The 18,746-nt window shown below is 55.6% G+C and overlaps 1 protein-coding gene across 2 annotated transcripts in view; it reads right to left on the bottom strand.

The window, feature by feature from the left end:
• Positions 1–11,179: 11,179 nt before the first annotated feature.
• Positions 11,180–18,746, bottom strand: part of LOC138849589 (gamma-aminobutyric acid type B receptor subunit 2-like) — a 45,105-nt gene continuing 37,538 nt past the window's right edge. Inside the window, exons 4-5 of one of the 2 annotated variants that reach the window (XM_089329331.1) lie at positions 14,151–14,268; positions 11,187–11,628 (exon numbers count right to left, since the gene is read on the bottom strand). In XM_089329331.1, coding sequence (XP_089185457.1) covers positions 11,487–11,628; positions 14,151–14,268 — 260 coding nt within the window. In that variant the 3' untranslated portion in view covers positions 11,187–11,486. Of the gene's footprint in view, positions 11,629–14,150; positions 14,269–18,746 lie in introns of both variants that reach the window. The other variant, XR_016231639.1, reaches the window with a different exon arrangement.

Below are 18,746 nucleotides of genomic sequence, written 5' to 3'. Positions count from 1 at the left end.
GAGGACCGTTCCCGGTAAGGGACTATCCCGTCAAACAACCGAGCGCCCAAGAAAGAGTTAACCACGAGCCCCACAGCGACCGCAGTCATTGGCTCAGGGCGCTGTCCGTCAGCGTGCTGGGGGCGGGGCTTGCGGAGCCGCCGCCGGATCGCCTAGAGCTCCTCACTTGCCCCTCGACCCCCACATCCTCTCGCGGCTGGGCTGCTCCCACACCCCCATCTTGCTGGCGACGCCTCCCGGGCCCTTGAGGAAGAGCGGACCGGGCCTCCTGGCGTCCCCCACTCTCTCCAGCTGCCTGGCTTCCCAACGGAGGGTGATGATCACATAACAGAATTGCCGGGCAGACCCGTGCCAGCGCCCCTCCTCGGAGCCTTCCCCGGGGCCTGGCACCTGCCGCGCAGAGCCTGCTGCGCCGCCGCCCCGGTGGGAGACCCCGGGCCCCCCAGAAGGCCCAGAGGCCGAGTCCCGAGGCGCGGCGGGCGCCAGGCTGGCAGCCGGGCCGGCGCCCCGCAAGGTCTCAGGGTCTCGCCTGCGGTCGGGTGGCTTCGCCAGCGCCTCTCTCAGACTGTGGGACCCACCCGGCCCCCTCCAACTTGAACTTGGAACTCGGGAGCCAGTAAAGGTGGGGCCAGAGGGCGCAGAGGCCAGGGCCGGAGAGGGAGAGGAGTTCGGAGACGCCGCGGGGACTGGGCGAGGGGTCGGACGGGGCGGCCGGGGCGGGCGGGCTCTTATCCTGACAGGGCTCCCGCCTTCCCCGACTGGAGGGTTTGGAAAAACTGAGCAGGCAGCCTAGGCTTGGCTGGAAATCCTGCAGCCCACCCTCCCGGGGACACAAAGCTGCGGGGCGGGGGCGGGGGCGGGGGCAGGGCGGGGGAGGAGAGCGCGACCCCGCGGAGGGCAGGGCCTCTTTTGGGGCTGGGGGCCCAGGGGCCAGGTCCCCTCCCTGCTGTCTGCTTCCCCCTTCTCCTCTTTGCCCCCTTCCTCCGCGGCCTCCTCCCCCTCCCTGTCTCCAGTCTTGCCGAACTCCTTGCGTCCCAGCCTGGCGGACTCCGGGGGGGCTCCGGAACCCGCTCCCGCCCGCAGCTGAACACCTGGCGGCCCGGAACTCGGGCAGGTCAGGGCCGGGAAAGGCTGTCCCGCGCAGACCCCGGCCCCGGCGGGCTCCCCGGCGCATGCTGAACGGTCTCCCCGCCCAGCTCGCACTCTCCGCGTCTCTCTCCGCGTCTCTCCCTCCGCTCTCTGTCTGCCCTCCTTCTCCCCGCCCCGACCGCTGACTGCGGCCCAGGCCCCCGGCAGCGCGACGGCGAGGGGAGCCCGCGAGTCTGGGTGCCCTAACAGCCTCGGCGTTCTCCCCTGCGTCCGCCGCCGAGGCCCAGCGCAGGTGACCACAGCTCCCGCCTCGCTCGCCCCCCAGCGGGGTTCTTCCAGCCCTTCGGCCATCCCCAGGGGCGGAGAGTGCCAGTCTCCCCCGGAGACCCTGACCTCACCCTGCCCCAGCCCCTCCCCTGTCAGATGTGCACCCCCGAATTCTTGTGGGAACGACTCTGCCTGAGGGAGACGCCTCGGACTCGGCCGGAAGGGGTTAACGGAGCTAGCCGGCTCTACGTGAGAGCCAGGTGAGGTCCCGCCCACCTTGGCCGTCAGGTGCGTGTGGGTGGGAAGAGGAGGGACACTGACCTTAAGGACAGCTCGTTTTTTTCCTCTTGCCCCCTGGTGGCTAGACCTGGCTTAGCAGCCGCTGGCAAAAACATGCTCACGTGGGGATTCGCGCAAGGACGTTGGGGACAGCTAGAGGGTCCCTCCCTGAGAACTGCACCGTCCGAGGAAGGGAGAGCTCTCCGGGGAGGAAGAAGGGAGCTCGCAGGACCCCTACCCTTGCTGTCCCACACAGCGGGCTGCCCCAGCCACTCCCAACAGATCCCTGCCCTAGCAACTCCGCTGGAGCCGGGCAGAAAGAACACAGAGGATGCAGGCCGTGCCCTCCGAAGTCGCCATCTAATAGGGACGCGAGGGAGTTAAATCCGCCTCTCCTTTCTGCGCCCCAGGCCCGCCTCCAGCTCACATGCCCTCCAGACCCCAGTATCCTGCAAAGCCCTGGCCGGCTTCAAAGCTCTCACTGGCAGTCCTGCCCCCTAGAGCTTTCCGCCCCTCCAACTAAGCGGCCTTCTGGGTTCAGGTCATCAAAAGATCCCCCCTGAGGGATTGTGGGTGCTCACAACCACTGCCTTTCTCCCCAACAGCCCTCCCAGATTGGCAGAGCCCACGGTCACCCAGGGCCAGGCTGTTGCCTCACTCACTCCCCTGCCCGCCTCCCTCTCAGATCTCCTATGCAGGCAGTGCTGCCCCTACAGGTCGCCATACCAGACTCAACGTTTGCCTTCCCCTCCCCTGACCAACTCCGCCCATTTAGTTCTACCATGTGCGGGGCACTGCTTATGCTTGTGACAAGACATATGAGGTCCTGGCCCCCCTCACAGCCTGGTTGGAGACTGACAGCCAGTAACAGGCAGGCTCAATTCAGTGTGATGAGGGCTTGGGCACACTCAGGGGAGACATATGTCCCAGACTTGGGACTCCAGAACAGGGAATGACATCGGAGCGGAGACTTCTTCCAGCCATGGGTGTGGTTCTGTTCAGGCAGGTGGTGTGTGTCGCTGGGGGCCTCCAGACACAGCAGGAACCCAGCAAGAGGTCTCAGCCAGAGACCTGTGGGGCTGCATTCCCATACAACCCATTTCTCATCCATTCAATCCACATTCCAGGAAGAGGCTGGCCTGGGAGTCCAGTGCATGTGACCTTGGCCTAGGTACTCCCTCTCGCCGGGCCTCTGTCTCTTAAGACATACAAAGGAGTGAGTGTATCTGCAAGGCCTTCTTCACCCTGCAGAGAGAGATTAAATGGCAAGCTAGAGAGAGAGAAAACTGCTTGGCTCCAGTCCACGTGGGAGGACGGAGTTCATAAACCAGGAGCAGGGCCCCCGAGGAAGTCACAGCCAGGCACCTCTGCTTGCCCGACGCCCCACCTTGGTTGTTCTAGGTGCTGGGAACATTGAATTCATGCCCTTAACCGAAGGCTGGGGGGACAGTGCCCACAGAACATGCTTAGTTGCTGCATGAATTTGCTCTTATACGCAGTACTGTAGAGCTGCTACTTGCAGGAGATGGGGAAGGGACTTGGGTAAAATCACGTGGGGGCCAGCGCTGTGGCTCAATAGGCTAACCCTCCGCCCGCGGTGCTGGCACACCAGGTTCTAGTCCTGGTCGAGGCACTGGATTCTGTCCCGGTTGCCCCTCTTCCAGGCCAGCTCTCTGCTGTGGCCAGGGAGTGCAGTGGAGGATGGCCCAAGTCCTTGGGTCCTGCACCCGCATGGAAGACCAGGAGAAGCACCTGGCTCCTGGCTTCAGATCAGCACGGTGTGCCGGCCACAGCGGCCATTGGAAGGTGAACCAACGGGAAAGGAAGACCTGTCTCTCTCTCTCACTGTCCACTCTGCCTGTCAAAAAAATAAAAAATCACGTGGCTGGGGAGTGGCAGCTGGCAGAAGTCCCCAGGCCTCCTAATACCCCATCCAGACTCTTCCACAACACCACTGTGCCTCTAGTGTCCAGCATTCCATTGGACTTCTTCCTGTGTCTGGCTCATTGCCCTGGGCGGCCACAGGATCTGGGAAGGCAGGCCTGGCCTCCCTATCTGGACATCGCCCCCCCTCCCCTACCCCGGCCTGAAAGGGTGCTCAGAAACCTCCATCTCCCGGGCCCCCTTTTGCCCCCTCGTCACGACCCTATTCACGTGCGTGTCGCTCACTGGCTCACTGGGCCAGGCCCAGCCTGCCGCAGGGAGGCTCCCGGGAACTTTTCCCACATTCCTAGAGAGGCTCATTCTTCGCTACAGAAAGGCCTGATTGACAACGCCCGGGACGTCTGCACAACCAAGCGGCTCACTCACTCCCTAAAGAACCCTAAAGGCAGCTTCAACAGGCAGGCAATAATCTCCTCCCAGAACCACTGCAGTCAGGAATCCACGGTTGTCACCACCAGGCTTTGGTGAAAGGGCCCATGGGAACCACCACCACCACCACCATTTTAAAGCACTCCCAATTTTGCGTAGCCTTCCTCACCCCTCCCTGCAGAGAGGTTATGGAGGTACTGTAGCTTTTAGGGTTAAAAAAAAAATGTGAACACATCCGCAATGGAGTTGAACTCATTCCGTTTAGGCACTACGAACCGGTGTTGTCACTCACTGTGTATGACCAGTATTCACCCACTTTCTTGACTTCACCGAAACCAAATCTTAAAGACCACATTAATTTTTCAAAGGGAAAGAGACAACTAATTGTACAAACTGTAAACACACACACATACACACACACACAACAAATCTGTAGAAATGTTACTCCAGCATAGCAGGACACAAAGTATCAGCCTGTGAGCGCTGAGCGTGTGTAACCCTTTGTGACTCCTGAGCCCATGCCGTCTCCTAGGTTAACCCACAGAGGACACCCTCCGTCTTACTGATACTGTAGGTTTACCGGTTTCTTTTTTAATTAACTTCCCTGCAAATAACGAGCCCCCCAAGACGTGACTCGAGCCCTTCAATGGTTCTGTTCTTTCACACATGGCAAACCCACCGTCCATTTCCGAAGAGGCTTCGGCCCGGAAGGCATATTCCGACACATTAGTGCACAAACACTTCCAATTAGACTGGAACTGCCAGAATCAGATGTAAGTGAGGAGTTTCTCTTGTGCCCCTACTGCATGGTATCGATTTTTAATAAATTGTTGCAAATTTGTTTTTATGAAGAAAAGGGGAAACCTGCTGTCTTTCCTGCCTGCTCTTCCCAGAACGTGGGTCGGCCCGGCCACCGTCCCCTGCTCAGGTCGGGGTGCAGGCCGGGCTCCCAGCTCTGTCCCTACCTTCATACACTGCCCTTCCCAGCCTTCTGAGGTAACACAGCAGCCCTGTGACCATGGGACCCCAACTTCAGAGTGATCCAAGGGGGAGAACCTGACCACAGCTGGGCCAATAAACCCTGCCCCAGGATTCCTCCCTGGGAGAGATTCACTCGGCACCAACACAGAGGAAGCAGAATCAACAGCTGAAGCCTGATGGCGTCTAAGCCCCTGGGGAGCTGTGCTTGGCAGCACCCTGGACCCTGGCGTGCTCCATCCGCCAGCCTCCTTTAGATTCTCTATCCTCCCTTAAATTACCCTTTTTCACTTGGTGAGTTCAAGGTGGGCTCCCATCACAACCAAATGATTCTTAAAAAAGATTTATGTGAAAATTACAAAGAAGGAGGGAGACAGAGAGAGATCCTCCATCTGCTGGTTCACTCCCCAGATGGCTGCAACTGCCAGGGCTGGGCCAGGCCGAAGCCAGCAGCCAGGACCGGGATCCCCACGTGGGTGCAGGAACCCAAGCCCTTGGGCCATCTTCTGCTGCTTTCCCAGGCCATTAGCAGGGAGTTGGATAGAAAGTGGAACAGCCAGGACTTGAGCCAGCACCCATGTGGGATGCCAGTGTCACAGGCAGTGGCTTTACCCCGCTATGCAACAACATCAGCCCCCAGCGACCAGAAGGTTCTTGACTACTGTGGAATGCTTGCTAACTCCCTGGCCCCGACTGCCCCCCAGGCCTCAAGAGCCTGCAGAGATTTGGCCCTGGGGGCTGCTACCCCGTGAGCCGCCTGCACCTCCTCCAGCCTGTGGCGCCCTCAGCTGGCAGTTCCATGTCCTCCTCCTGGACCCCGGACAGGAAATCCACTCCTCCTGTTTTCGGGAGAATGCCGTTCACTCACATGGCACTGGGTGCCTCCTCATGCTGTCCCCTCTCCACCCCGCACCCTGAGCTTCCTGAGGGAGTCCGAGCTGCTTCCTTGGCACAGCTGTTCCTCCCCGGGGCACAGAGCAGATTCCCCAGGGCTCAGCAGAATCAACCTTTTGGAGCAGGCCCATCAGGTTGGTTGCTGGACCTGAACCATCAGAGCAAAGGCAGAGGGGGCTATGGGACTGGTTCAGGCCTCAGAGAGACTGGCAGACTTCATCAGGGGGCTGGGCCCACAGTCTTCCAGGACGGGGGTCCTCAGTGGTGGAGCTCCATGCACGGTCCCTGCTCCACACCACCTTGGGAGGCAGGCTGTGCAAGGACAGGAGTTAGACAGGTCCAGTGCCGAGGAGGGATTCACCAAGGCCACGGGATGAGTCTGTGGCACAGGCAGGAACAACTGGAGTTGTGTCTGGTCTCACTTCCTACCTCACCCAGACTCACAGAAATCAGCGCTGGGAAGCACTGCAGCGAGTGTCCTGTCCAACCCCGCACTCTGTTGGGGGAAACAGAGGCCCGGTGAGCGAGCCAGGGTCAGCCGGAGGTCCCGCGAGGGCAGGCACGGAACATCGTGGAACCCGGATGCTCTGGCCGCGAGGCTCAGCTCTCGTCTGTTGGGTCCACTTCCTCACCCTCGGCCCTGAACCACAGCAGAGTAAGCGGAGTGGCGAGACACCAGCACACGGAGCCACGTCTCAGCTGCCACGGACTCCAGACATCTTCATGCGTCCCCACCCCATGGCTAGGCGTGCCCCTGGGCACGTCTGAAAGGGAAACGCCATGTGCCAAGGAAAGCCCTCCCTCCCTCCTGGCAGCACTGGCGGCCTTCACGCCTCGCTGGGCCCCAGGGCCAGGGTGTGTGTGAACCCAAGTCGAAAGGGTGGGCCCAGGCGAGCGCGGCACACTCCCTTCCGGTTACAAAGCGTCCTCTTTGTCTTCCTTTTCTCGTGACTGGCTCATTTCTGAGGTAAAAATAAAATCAAATCAGAATATTTGCTAGCTTCCCAGTGAGTGGAAGCCCTGAAGTCTCCTCATCCTAGGATGCACAGACAACACTGGGATGGGAAGAAGGTTCCAGAACCAGTAAGGCTGGACCGCCTGCCAGGCCTGACCCTCCGGGCAGGTCCCTGTACTCCTGGGGACAGCTCTAACTGCCTGGAAGCCAGGGACGGCAGAGGAGGCGGTGCTGGGGGGGCTATAAAATGCAAGCTGGTGGCCACGGGCAGTTCTGCCTCTCCAGCCCTCTTCCTGCCAGCCTCCTAGAAGCACAGCTCTAACTCTGGAAGGAAAGAAAGGAAGCTATTGGGAGGGAATCTGGAGGGACCGCCCTTGTTCCCAGTCCTGACTCAGAGATTGGCTCAGGGATATGCTCATTTTCCAGGCCCAGCCAATCGGAGCCCTTCCCAGGATTTCTGTCCCAGGTTTGGAATCTTGCCCTCCAGCTGGAGAAATGAGAGGCATGGGCTCTGTTCACATCATCTGGGCTCAAGGACCAGCAGTGGCTAAAGCCCTTGAGCATCAGCTTTGAGCAAATACGGTCTCCTTTCTGCTTCCAGAGGGTGGAGTTCCAGATGCCTAGAACCAAAAGAAATCTGTGGGATGCAGGAGGGCTCCTGGCTGTCTGAAACGTGAAAGTTCCACCTCCTCCCCTCTCCTGGTGTTGATGGACATGTGGGAAATAGCTCCTGGCTGAGCGGGCAGGTGGCTAAGGACATCTGTGGGGACAGGGGGCTCAAAGAAACCACAGGAGACTGAGAAGGGGGTCCTTGGGCCAGGCCGAGGATTGGAGGTCCTGCATGTCCCTAAGCAGGGCCCTGTGATTGCTCCACCATCTCTGCCTTGTCATATGTCTGTCCCTCACCTTCTGGGCTCATCATATTCTGCTTAGCCTTGAAAGGCAAGGTCTGGGCAGCAAATGATGGTTACATTCTCCTGAGAAAAGAAGTCCCTGGGGCCGGCACTGTGGCGTAGCGGGTAAAGCCACTGCCTGTAGCACCGGCATCCTATATAGCAGCCCGTTCAAGTCCCAGCTGCTCCACTTCAGAGTCAGCTCTCTACTATGACCTGGGAAAGCAGAAGTGCTAGGCCCCTGCACCCTCACCAGAGAACCCGGAAGAGGCTCAAGGCTCCTGGCTCCTGGCTTCAGCTCTGGGCCTTGGGGCCATTTGGAGAGTGAACCAGCAGATGGAAGAAATCTCAGGCTGGCGCCGTGGCTCACTAGGCTAATCCTCCGCCTTGTGGCGCCGCCACACCGGGTTCTAGTCCCGGTCGGGGCGCCGGATTCTGTCCCAGTTGCCCCTCTTCCAGGCCAGCTCTCTGCTGTGGCCCGGCAGTGCAGTAGAGGATGGCCCAAGTGCTTGGGCCCTGCACCCGCATGGGAGACCAGGAGAAGCACCTGGCTCCTGGCTTCAGATCAGCACGGTGCGCCGGCCGCAGCAGCCATCGGAGGGTGAACCAACGGAAAAAGGAAGACCTTTCTCTCTGTCTCTCTCTCTCACTGTCCACTCTGCCTGTCAAAAAAAAAAAGAAAAGAAAAAAAAAAAAGACTTGGGTTTGAGTGCAGCTGTTGTGTCTCAAGGAAAACACAGCACATTTTTTTTTTTTTTTTTTGACACGCAGAGTGGACAGTGAGAGAGAGAGAGAGAAAGTTCTTGCTTTTCCGTTGGTTCACCCTGCAATGCCCGCTGTGGCTGGCACGCTGTGCTGATCTGAAGCCAGGAGCCAGGTGCTTCCTCCTGGTCTCCCATGGGGTGCAGGGCCCAAGGACTTGGGCCATCCTCCACTGCACTGCCGGGCCACAGCAGAGAGCTGGCCTGGAAGAGGGGCAACCGGGACAGATTCCCACCCCCCGACCGGGACTAGAACCCGGTGTGCCTGTGCCGCAAGGCGGAGGATTAGCCTAGTGAGCCGCGGCGCCGGCCCAGCACATGCTTTTTTAAAAAAGATTTATTTATTTGAAAAGCAAAAATAGCAGTGGGGAGTGCGGGGATAGGAAGAGGAGACAGCAATCTTCCATGTATTGGTTCATTCCCCAAATGGCCGCAATGACCAGAACTGGACCAAGCTGAAGCCAGGACCAGGAACTTCCCGGGTCTCCTATGTGAGTGGCAGAGGCCCACAGATTTGGGCCATCTTCACTGCTTTCCCCGGTGCGTTAGCAGGGAGCTGGGTCAGAAGCAGAGCAGCCAGTGCTAGAACCAGTGCTCTGATATGGGATGCTGGTGTCACAGGCGGCGGCTTAGTCCCCTGCACCACATCACCAGCCCCTAAAAACATTCTTCCAAGTGAGGCTGGCACACAGCGTGGCAGTGCAACCTGGGAGCTGGGCCTCCTGGCCCCTGATGCTCTCATCGCTGCCCTGAGACAGGACAGGCCCGTGCCCCAGGCAGGTTAAAGTCCAGAAGGCACGAGGAGCCAGTCTGCTTCCAAGGACTGAACTGAGGTCTGTCGTTTCTGAACTTTCCACGGATCCCTGCGGCAGACCTGCAGGCACCATTCAGGCATGAACAAATAGGAGGCTGCCTGTGCGTGGCTGTGCGCAGCGATTGCCCGTGTGCACCCTGTGCCGCCTCGGCTGGATTGGTAGTGACTCCCCGGTGCTATATGGAGGCGGATCCCGAGGCCCCAGCTGAGCCTACAGGAGGCAGTGTCAAGATTAGTTAGCTAATCTGCCACAGGGGTGAAGAGAGAGGGGAAGAGAGGTGCCCTGCCAACCCTGAGTTTATCACCGACCAAGCTCAGGCGTTGGAATCTGGGTGACCTGGGAATGAACGCTGCTCTAGTCTCCTGGGCCTCAGTGTGTTCATCCCAGAAATGGATGTGCTTAAGTCAGGGTATGGGCTCAGCAGCAGCAACAAAGAAGCCCCAGAATGCTGGGGCCTAAAACAACTTGGGAGAATCGAGCGGTGGCTGAGCGGTGGCTCTGTCACCCTCAGCGTGTTGCTTGTGCCTGTGGACCGCAGGTGCCTACTCCCGTTCTTGCCATGTCCCAGCCAGATGAAAAGGGAGCTGCACCAGGGGAGCAGGTGTGCAGCATTGGAAGGTATGACCCAGACGCTGCCCACATCACCTCTCATTTCCCAGCAGTGCTGAGTCATCACGTGGCCACACCAGGCTGTGACTTGGTGGGAAATGGTGTTTTCAGCTGGGGAACCATGTGGCTGGTTTGATAGGTGTGACAGGTGCCCCAGGGCTGCTGCTAGGCTCTCAGCAGGGTTGTTGGGTGCAGCGGCTCCTTGTGCCCCACTCTGGCACTACACAGGCCTTCCGCAGCTCACCGGATGCTTCTCTTCCCCTGGCCAGGAGCTGGTGAGGATCCTGCACAAGGCGCTGGAGGCTGCCCAGCAGGAGAAGAGGGCGTCCAGCGCGTACTTGGCGGCCACCGAGGACAAGGACCGCCTGGAGCTGGTGCGGCACAAAGTGCGGCAGATCGCCGAGCTGGGCGATCTGCACTGTGTCGGAAGGGATGGAGGACCGAAACCCAGCTCTGCCTGGCTGCCAGGCCAACGCTCTTTGGGCATCAGTGAGAAGGGAAGAGCGAGCTTACAAGTGAGGCTCCATCTGCCCACTGACCGTCCCCAGCCAGCCCCAGGGGGAGGGCTCACTGGTTTGCCTGGATGGGAGGCCACCTTCTGGAAGCCAAGGGAAGCCCTCGGCCAGGAACTCTCTCCCCTGGGTCACCAGGGATGTCTTTGAGCAGAATGCCCTCAATTCACTTTGGTCAGAAACGAAGTCAGCGGAAACAAAACAAAACAAAACAAAACATCCCAGCCAGCCCTTGGGCCCTGACGAGAGGTTAAAGTGCACAATCTTTCCTTATCATATTTGCTGGGAACAGACATTCCATGGGTGGGGCGGGCAGCCCCCTTGTGATCTGGGGGAGCGGGGTGGGGGACACAAAACAAGGACATGGCTGGTGTGGTGGGTGCGTGACAGACTGTCGGTGAACATGGCAGAGTGCCTGGTGCCAGCCGCTATGTCCCCATGGTCCCCGGCACAGGAGTTACTGTGTTAATGTGTGGTATTTATCAGAGAGTAACAAACATCTTGGGTGATGGCAGCCCTGGGGGCCTGTGAGTCCGCCTGCCTGGCACCCCAGCTCTCCACGTGCAGGCCGTGCCCTTTCTGCAGACTCCCCACTCCAGAGAGGCTGGGGGAGGGGCTGGACTGGCCGCTGGAGCTGGCAGCCCTGCCCACCCGCTGCCCCTGGCAGGAGGGAGGAGAAGGGCTGGCCTGGGGCTGGGGACGTGCATGCAGAGGGCGGAGGCGCTTTCTCCAGAAGCCCCAGCCTCTTTCCGAGGCTGCTTAGGGACACGGTGACTTCCAGCTGTGGTGCACCTGCCTCTCTCCTTGTCTAGACTTTTTTTTTTTTTTTTTTTTTTTTTGCAAGTTTCAAATACACCAGCTCCTCCTCGTTGGCGGGAGGAATGATTTAGGAAGAAGTCATTTCCATTCCTCTTCTTTGTGAAAGAATAAGAACTTCACAAATAAGGCTTGAGGTCAGGTGCCAAGGCCCCCGTGTCCTGTCCCCCTGAGTGCCGTCCCAGCAGTCCCGAGAGGCCAGCTGTGGCGCCCAGCTTCTCCGCAGCCAGAGCTGACGGTGCTCCTGGAGCAGACGGCCCTGCCCAGTGTGGTTGCGTCGCTGGGGAGGCCCCGGGCCTCCCACCTTACAGGCCCGAGACCACGACTCGGAAGGAGGGGGGCACGTGTCTGTGGCGGGGGCTGACGCAGCTGGCATCCACGCCTCCGATGGACGGGAGGTAGGCGTGGTGGAGGATGGGGAGCTGGAGGGACAGCCGGCGCTGGATGCTGCAGGGAAGGACAGGGAGGAGTGTTAGTGCAGGCAGCCAGGCTGCTCCCCAGAGAGCTCCCTGATTCTCTGACTCAGAGATGTGCCCAGCCAGTCACCTCCCCAGCCAGCCAGCACCAGCTACAGCCCTGGGCATAACCAAGGGGACTGCAGTGGACAAGACAGACGTGTTCTGCTGGAGCTCCTGGGCCAGATCACTGAGGCGGGGTCAGCTGGGACACAGGGCTGTGCTGCCCAACCCCCGCCTCTCTCTTGTTTGCTAACCTGGCAAACCCCCGATGCACCCCAGCAGCCCTCTCCTCCCTCGCTCCGGTGGGGGCCTCTGTGTCATCTGGGCGCATGTTGTTCCCTTCTGGAATATTCTCTCTCTGCCTTTGACCCCCACAAGATCCAGTGTAAAGGAGTTGAATGTTTGGCCTAGCAATGAAGACATCTGCGCCCTATTTCCTAGTGCCTGGGTTGGGCTCTGGATTCCGGCTTCCTGCTGTGCGGATTCTGGGAGGCAGTGGGTGAGAGCTCTAGTGGTTGGGTCTCTGCCACCTGTGTGGGAGACCTGGATTGAGTTCTGGCTCCCTACTTCACCCCCACTTTCCTTTCCAGGCATCTGGGGAGTGAGCCAGCAGATAGAGCTCTCTGTCATTCTGCCTCTTGAATAAATGTTAAAAAATTAAATGTCATCCTCTATATGCTGCCTGCCTTAGAGCATGAGCTCCTCTTTCCTCGAAGTCCCCCACCCCCCGCCAGCCCTTGGTGAACACCCAGTAAGGACAGCAGTGAACACTGGAGGTGGGCTGAGCCAGGGGTGGCTTGCATGGTGTGGAGGAGCAGCACCCTTCTCGCTGCCACACCCTCAGTGGTCCTAGGGACTGTGGTGTGGCTAAGTCACGCTTGCTGTTGAGAAGGCTGGTTTTGGGGAGCCTGCTCGGGGACGGCCCCCGAGCTCCGTGCGGCTAGCTGCAGTTTTGCGTCGTTCTCCACTGCACACCTCGCGTACTGTAGTTCCTGAGGAAGCCACGGGGTTCCGACGCCTCCTGTGTCCTCGGTGCCTGGATACCCAGGTGCAAAAAAGCCCAGTAGGCAAAAGAAGTTGCTATTTCCATTACCAGATGAGGGAAGAGCAGGGAGTGTGTGTCACTAACTCATGGAGGAGAAACCAGGACTGGGGAAGCCCAGGCTCTTCGGTAATGCCACACAGCTTTATGGTGGGGACAAATCCATTCACAAGGGCTACCTCATCCCAACAGGGGGTGCCCCTGGGGTTTACTTAGGGTGACGATGAAGCGCCATTCCCATTCTCCAAGCTCCTGTTGGCCAGAAAGCCTTCTCCCAATATTCCCCTCACAGGTGTGCCTGGGGCTAGAGCGCTCACTTTGAAATGAAAGTGGAACCTGTATAGTGATGGCCACGATCTAGTGCTTAATGCAAGGTGGTGGGAGCCAAGAGTTCAGGAAGAATCAGCTGTGACGGGGGAGGGTGCCCTGGCTGGCCCAGGCAAGGCGGGTATCCGTCCTGCGCTTGTCAGAGTCACAGCAGTCTGCAGTTAGGATGCTGTTTTGCTTTTTTGTTCATTGAACACACACTTGCCAAGAACTCGCTCAGTGCTGGAAACCACGTCCAGCCCAGAGGCACCTGGAAGACTGTTCCATACCATCAAGGTGCTTCCACCGCTGTGGAGGCAATGGATAGGTAGGCTGCCAGCCACTGCCAGGCAGCCACCGTCAGCTGCTCTGGGCTGTCAGAGGCCCAGGCCTCGGAGCTGATGGGGCTGACAGACTGTCAGCTCTAACACTCAGTGGCCCATGCGAGGCTGCAGTTGGTGGTTTGGCTGCCCTTGCTGCTTTCGCCCTGCTTGTCACTGCCCAGAGGCCAGTTCAGAGTTCAGGTTCCCAGCCTCTGCTTCCCCTGTGCTGGAGGGTGGCGAGAACCACAACCACCAGGTGTCAGGCCCATGCTAAGACGGCACCGTCTCGTTGAGTGCCCTCTGTGCAGCCATTTTAAAATGACACTCCCACCTCTCTTCCCTGACTTCCTGTTCCCCCAAGCACCTGTCATTCAAACACTCACACATGTCTTGCCTTTTTTAATGAAGTTTTCCTGCCAGAGAGAATGGGAGCTCCACAAAAAGAGAGATTTTGTGTGTTTTCTGCAGCAAAGTGTCCCCAGCACCTATACCTGACACCTGGGAAGGTCTCAGGCCTTCAGTAAGTGCCTTTAGCAGGGTTCAGTTTCAGGCATCACAAAGGCAGCATGCTATGGTGGAGAACATGGGATCTGATGATGCACAAACCCAGGTTCAAATCTCAACTCCTGCACAGAGCAGCAAGTGAGCTTGGACAAGCTGCCTCCCTCTTTGAATACCGGTTTTCTCCTCTGTAAAAGGAAGATCATCATTTGACCTGCACTCCAGGGTTGCTGTGGGGTTTAAATCAAACAAAGGCTGGGAAAGCACAGTGCCTATTATAAACTGCCGTGCGGGAGTCACGTCCTGTTGGGGGACTATTCTCAAGGAGCAGGTACTTACTGTTCTGGGGAGTTTATATCTTCTATAGGATCTTTGCATGTTCGAGAGGGCTCTGTTGTGTTCCACTGTAGCTGGGGATTTTGATCAAGGTGATTTTTTAAAATGGCCTTTCCCCCATCTGAAATGATAACATAGTTAACTCAGTTTTTAAAAAATCCACAAGGACCAGCAGTGTGGCACAGCAAGTGAAGCAGCCACCCGTGATGCCCGCATCCCAGGCTGGAGCTCTGGTTTAAGCCTTGGCTGCTCTGCTTTCTGTCCAGCTCTCTGTGAATGCGCCCGGGAAAGCAGCAGCAGATGGCCCCTGCCACCCACGTGGGAGACCTGGATGGAGTTCCTGGTTCCTGGCTTCAGCCTGGCCCAGCCTTGGATGTTGTGGCTTGTTGGGGAGTGAGCCAATAGATAGAGGATCGATCTCTCTCTCTCTCTCTCTCTTGCTTTTCAAATAACTAAATCTATTTTTGAAGGAATTTATTTATTTGAGAGGTAGAGAGAAAGGTCTTCTATCCAGTGGTTCAGTCCCCAAATGGCTGCAATGACCAGAGCTGGGCCAGTTGGAAGCCAGGAGCCTGGAGCTTCTTCTGGGTCTCCTGTGTGGGTGCAGGGCCCAAGCACTTGGGCCATCTTCCACTGCTTTCCCAGGCCACAGCAGAGAGCTGCATTGGAAATGCAGCAGCTGGGATGCCAGCACCACAGCTGGAGGCTTAGCCTACTATGCCACACTGCTGGTCCTAAACATTTTTAAAAACTCAAGGCAAGCTTCCTAGGATACTGCTCAAAGACAGCAAATGAAAGAGCCACTGTCTCTCTCTGTTCATCAAACTGCGGTCTGTTTAACAGCTCTCTCAGGGCCAGGGCTGTGAGTCGAGGAGCCTGTGTCCAGGGCTGGAAGCAGTGTGCTGTGGGCTTGTGGGGCCTGCTCTGGGCCCCCCTTCTTCCAAGAAAAAAATGGGGGGAAACACAGAGAGTCCAGGGGCACCGTAACTTAGGATGCCAGGATCTCATTTAAAGGCCCCTTCATGGTGTGCAGGGCTACAAGGACGAAGAAACGCCTGCAAGGTGTACGTGTCAACCTAGAGGGAAAAAAAGGGGGTACATTTCTCTCTACCTGACCACCTAGCACCGGCATCTTGTAATTAGCTGAGAAAGGATGGGTGCCATTTTGGACATGTGCAATAGCGGTGCCACCCCGTGTCCATATGTCCAGCAACCAGTCGAGAGGAGATGCATGACTGGTTGGGAGAACTGACAGAGGGCTGGGAGCTTGTGACTGTGGGAGCCTTGTGTGTTGGGACTGTGAAAACACTGTAGCTGCATGGAATGGCACAGGGTGTGGCTAGGACTTTGGGCAGTCACTGTGATTGGCTCCACCTCCTCCGGGCGCCTTGATTCCCTGGTGAGGGTCATTGCTGCAGGATCTGTGTTCACACCAAGGACTACACGGATCCTTTGTGTGGTTCTTGTGGCAGCGTGGATGAAAACTTCACACGCTAGGGCTAGCACCCAGGCATTGGTCTCCTCTGAGGAGAGGAGGTGAATGTGAGCTGAACAACCTCCCCTCTGAAAAAAAAAAAGATTTACCAGCCAAACTTGGGTGTCACCTTAGTCACTCCCCTCACCCTGCAGCACTGAACAGAACTCCCTGACCACATTCAGCACATGCCTCTGGTTATCCACTGAAAGGGAAGACACTTCAATAAGCCACAGAGGCATAGTTCAAAGATAAAAGCCATCACAGGAGGTAAAAACAAAACAAAACAAAACAAACCTCAACAAGTATCACCACAAGTGCCTAATAATAAATGTAGCAATTCAAGGCCGGCGCCGTGGCTCACTAGGCTAATCCTCCGCCTAGCGCGCCGGCACACCGGGTTCTAGTCCCGGTCGGGGCGCCGGATTCTGTCCCGGTTGCCCCTCTTCCAGGCCAGCTCTCTGCTGTGGCCCGGGAGTGCAGTGGAGGATGGCCCAGGTGCTTGGGCCCTGCACCCCATGGGAGACCAGGAAAAGCACCTGGCTCCTGGCTCCTGCCATCGGATCAGCGTGGTGCGCCAGCCGCAGCGCGCCAGCCGCAGCGGCCATTGGAGGGTGAACCAACGGCAAAAGGAAGACCTTTCTCTCTGTCTCTCTCTCTCACTGTCCACTCTGCCTGTCCAAAAAAAAAATAAAATAAAATAAAATAAAATAAAAAAAAATGTAGCAATTCAAGAAACATGAATAAGGAAGACAACATGATGCCCCCAACAGAACACAACACTTCAATACCTGAATGAGATAAAGAAGAGGCTGACGAAATGCCAGGAACAGAATTCAAAAAGTTGACCATAGGATTACTTAGAAGTAATTAGAAGCGAATCATGAGCTAAAGAAATCTGTACATGACATAAATGAATTTTTTCCCATTAAATTGAGATTTTAAAGAGAAATCAAGGCTGGTGCCTCAGCTCAGTAGACTAATCCTCTGCCTGCGGTGCCAGCAGCCCGGGTTCTAGTCTCGGTCGGGGTGCGGGATTCTGTCCCAGTTGCTCCTCTTCCGGTCCAGCTCTCTGCTATAGCCTGGGAGTGCAGTGGAGGATGGCCCAAGTGCTTGGGCCCTGCACCCGCGTGGGAGACCAGGAGAAGCACCTGGCTCCTGGCTTTGGATTGGCGCGGTGCGCCGGACACAGTGCGCCGCTGGAGCGGCCACTGGGGGGTGAACCAACGGAAAAAGGAAGACATTTCTCTCTGTCTCTCTCTCTCACTGTCCAGTCTGCCTGTCAAAAAATATATATATAAAAAAAGAGAGAAATCAAAACGAAATATTGGAAACAAAGAATTCAAGAAAACAAATAAAAAGTATGGTGGAGGGTCTTAACAACAGACTCAGTGAGGCAGAAAAAAGAATATCTGAGTTAGAACACAAATCTCTGGAAATTTTACAGTCAGACCAAAAAAAAAAAAAGAAATAAAAAAAAAACTAAAAAACAGCATTGCAGATTTAGGGGATACTATCAAACGACTCAACATACAGGTCTTAGGAGTACCTGAAGGTATGGAAAGAGAGAATGGATTAGAAGGCCTTTTTAGTGAAATAATATAGAAAACTTTCCTAATTTAGAGAAAGAAAGGGACATATTAGGAGAGGAAGCACATAGAACTCCTAACAGACATGACCAGAAAAGATCTTTACCATGACACATTGTAATCAAACTCTCCAGAATTAAACATTAAGAAAAGATTCTAAAATGTGCCCTACAGAAAACACCAGATTACTTTCAGAGGATCTCCAATTAGACTCTCAGCTGCATTCTCATCAGAAACTCAAATTCTTCTCAAACTATTCTGAACAATCCAAAAAGAGGGAATCCTCCCAAATTCTTTCTATGAAGCCAGCATCACCTTAATCCCTAAGCCGGAAAAAGATGCAGCATTGAAAGAAAATTACAGACCAATATCCCTGATGAACATAGACGCAAAAATCCTCAATAAAATTCTGGCCAATAGAATGCAACAACACATCAGAAAGATCATCCACCCAGACCCAGTGGGATTTATCCCTGGTATGCAGGGATGATTCATTGTTCGCAAATCAATCAATGTGATACACCACATTAACAAACTGCAGAGGAAAAACCATATGATTATCTCAATAGATGCAGAGAAAGGATTCGATAAAATACAACACCTTTCATGATGAAAACTCTAAGCAAATTGGGTATAGAAGGAACATTCCTCAATATAATCAAAACAATTTATGAAAAGCCCTCGGCCAGCATCCTATTGAATGGGGAAAAGCTGGAAGCATTTCCACTGAAATCTGGTACCAGACAGGGATGCCCACTCTCACCACTGCTATTCAATATAGTTCTGGAGGTTTTAGCCAGAGCCATCAGGCAAGAAAAAAAATTAAAGGGATACAAATTGGGAAGGAGGAAGTCAAACTATCCCTCTTTGCAGATGATATGATTCTTTATTTAGGGGATCCAAAGAACTCTACTAAGAGACTATTGGAACTCATAGAAGAGTTTGGCAAAGTAGCAGGATATAAAATCAATGCACAAAAATCAACAACCTTTGTATACACAGGCAATGCCATGGCTAAGAAAGAACTCCTAATATCAATCCCATTTACAATAGCCACAAAAACAATCAAATACCTTGGAATAAACTTAACCAAGGACATTAAAGATCTCTATGATGAGAATTACAAAATCTTAAAGAAAGAAATAGAAGAGGATACCAAAAAATGGAAAAATCTTCCATGCTCATGGATTGGAAGAATCAATATCATCAAAATGTCCATTCTCCCAAAAGCAATTTATAGATTCAATGGGATACCAATCAAAATACCGAAGACATTCTTCTCAGATCTAGAAAAAATGATGCTGAAATTCCTATGGAGACACAGGAGACCTCGAATAGCTAAAGCAATCTTGTACAACAAAAACAAAGCCGGAGGCATCACAATACCGGATTTCAGGACATACTACAGGGCAGTTCTAATCAAAACAGCCTGGTACTGGTACAGAAAAGATGGATAGACCAATGGAACAGAATAGAAACACCAGAAATCAACCCAAACATCTACAGCCAACTTATATTTGATCAAGGATCTAAAAC

The sequence above is a fragment of the Oryctolagus cuniculus genome, chromosome 1 (genome assembly GCF_051225735.1).
Source record: "Oryctolagus cuniculus isolate XC-2025 breed Fujian yellow rabbit chromosome 1, ASM5122573v1, whole genome shotgun sequence".
Taxonomy (NCBI): Eukaryota; Metazoa; Chordata; class Mammalia; order Lagomorpha; family Leporidae; genus Oryctolagus; species Oryctolagus cuniculus.
The sequence above is the reverse complement of the archived record's forward strand: the minus strand, read 5'-3'. Positions and strand labels throughout refer to the sequence as shown.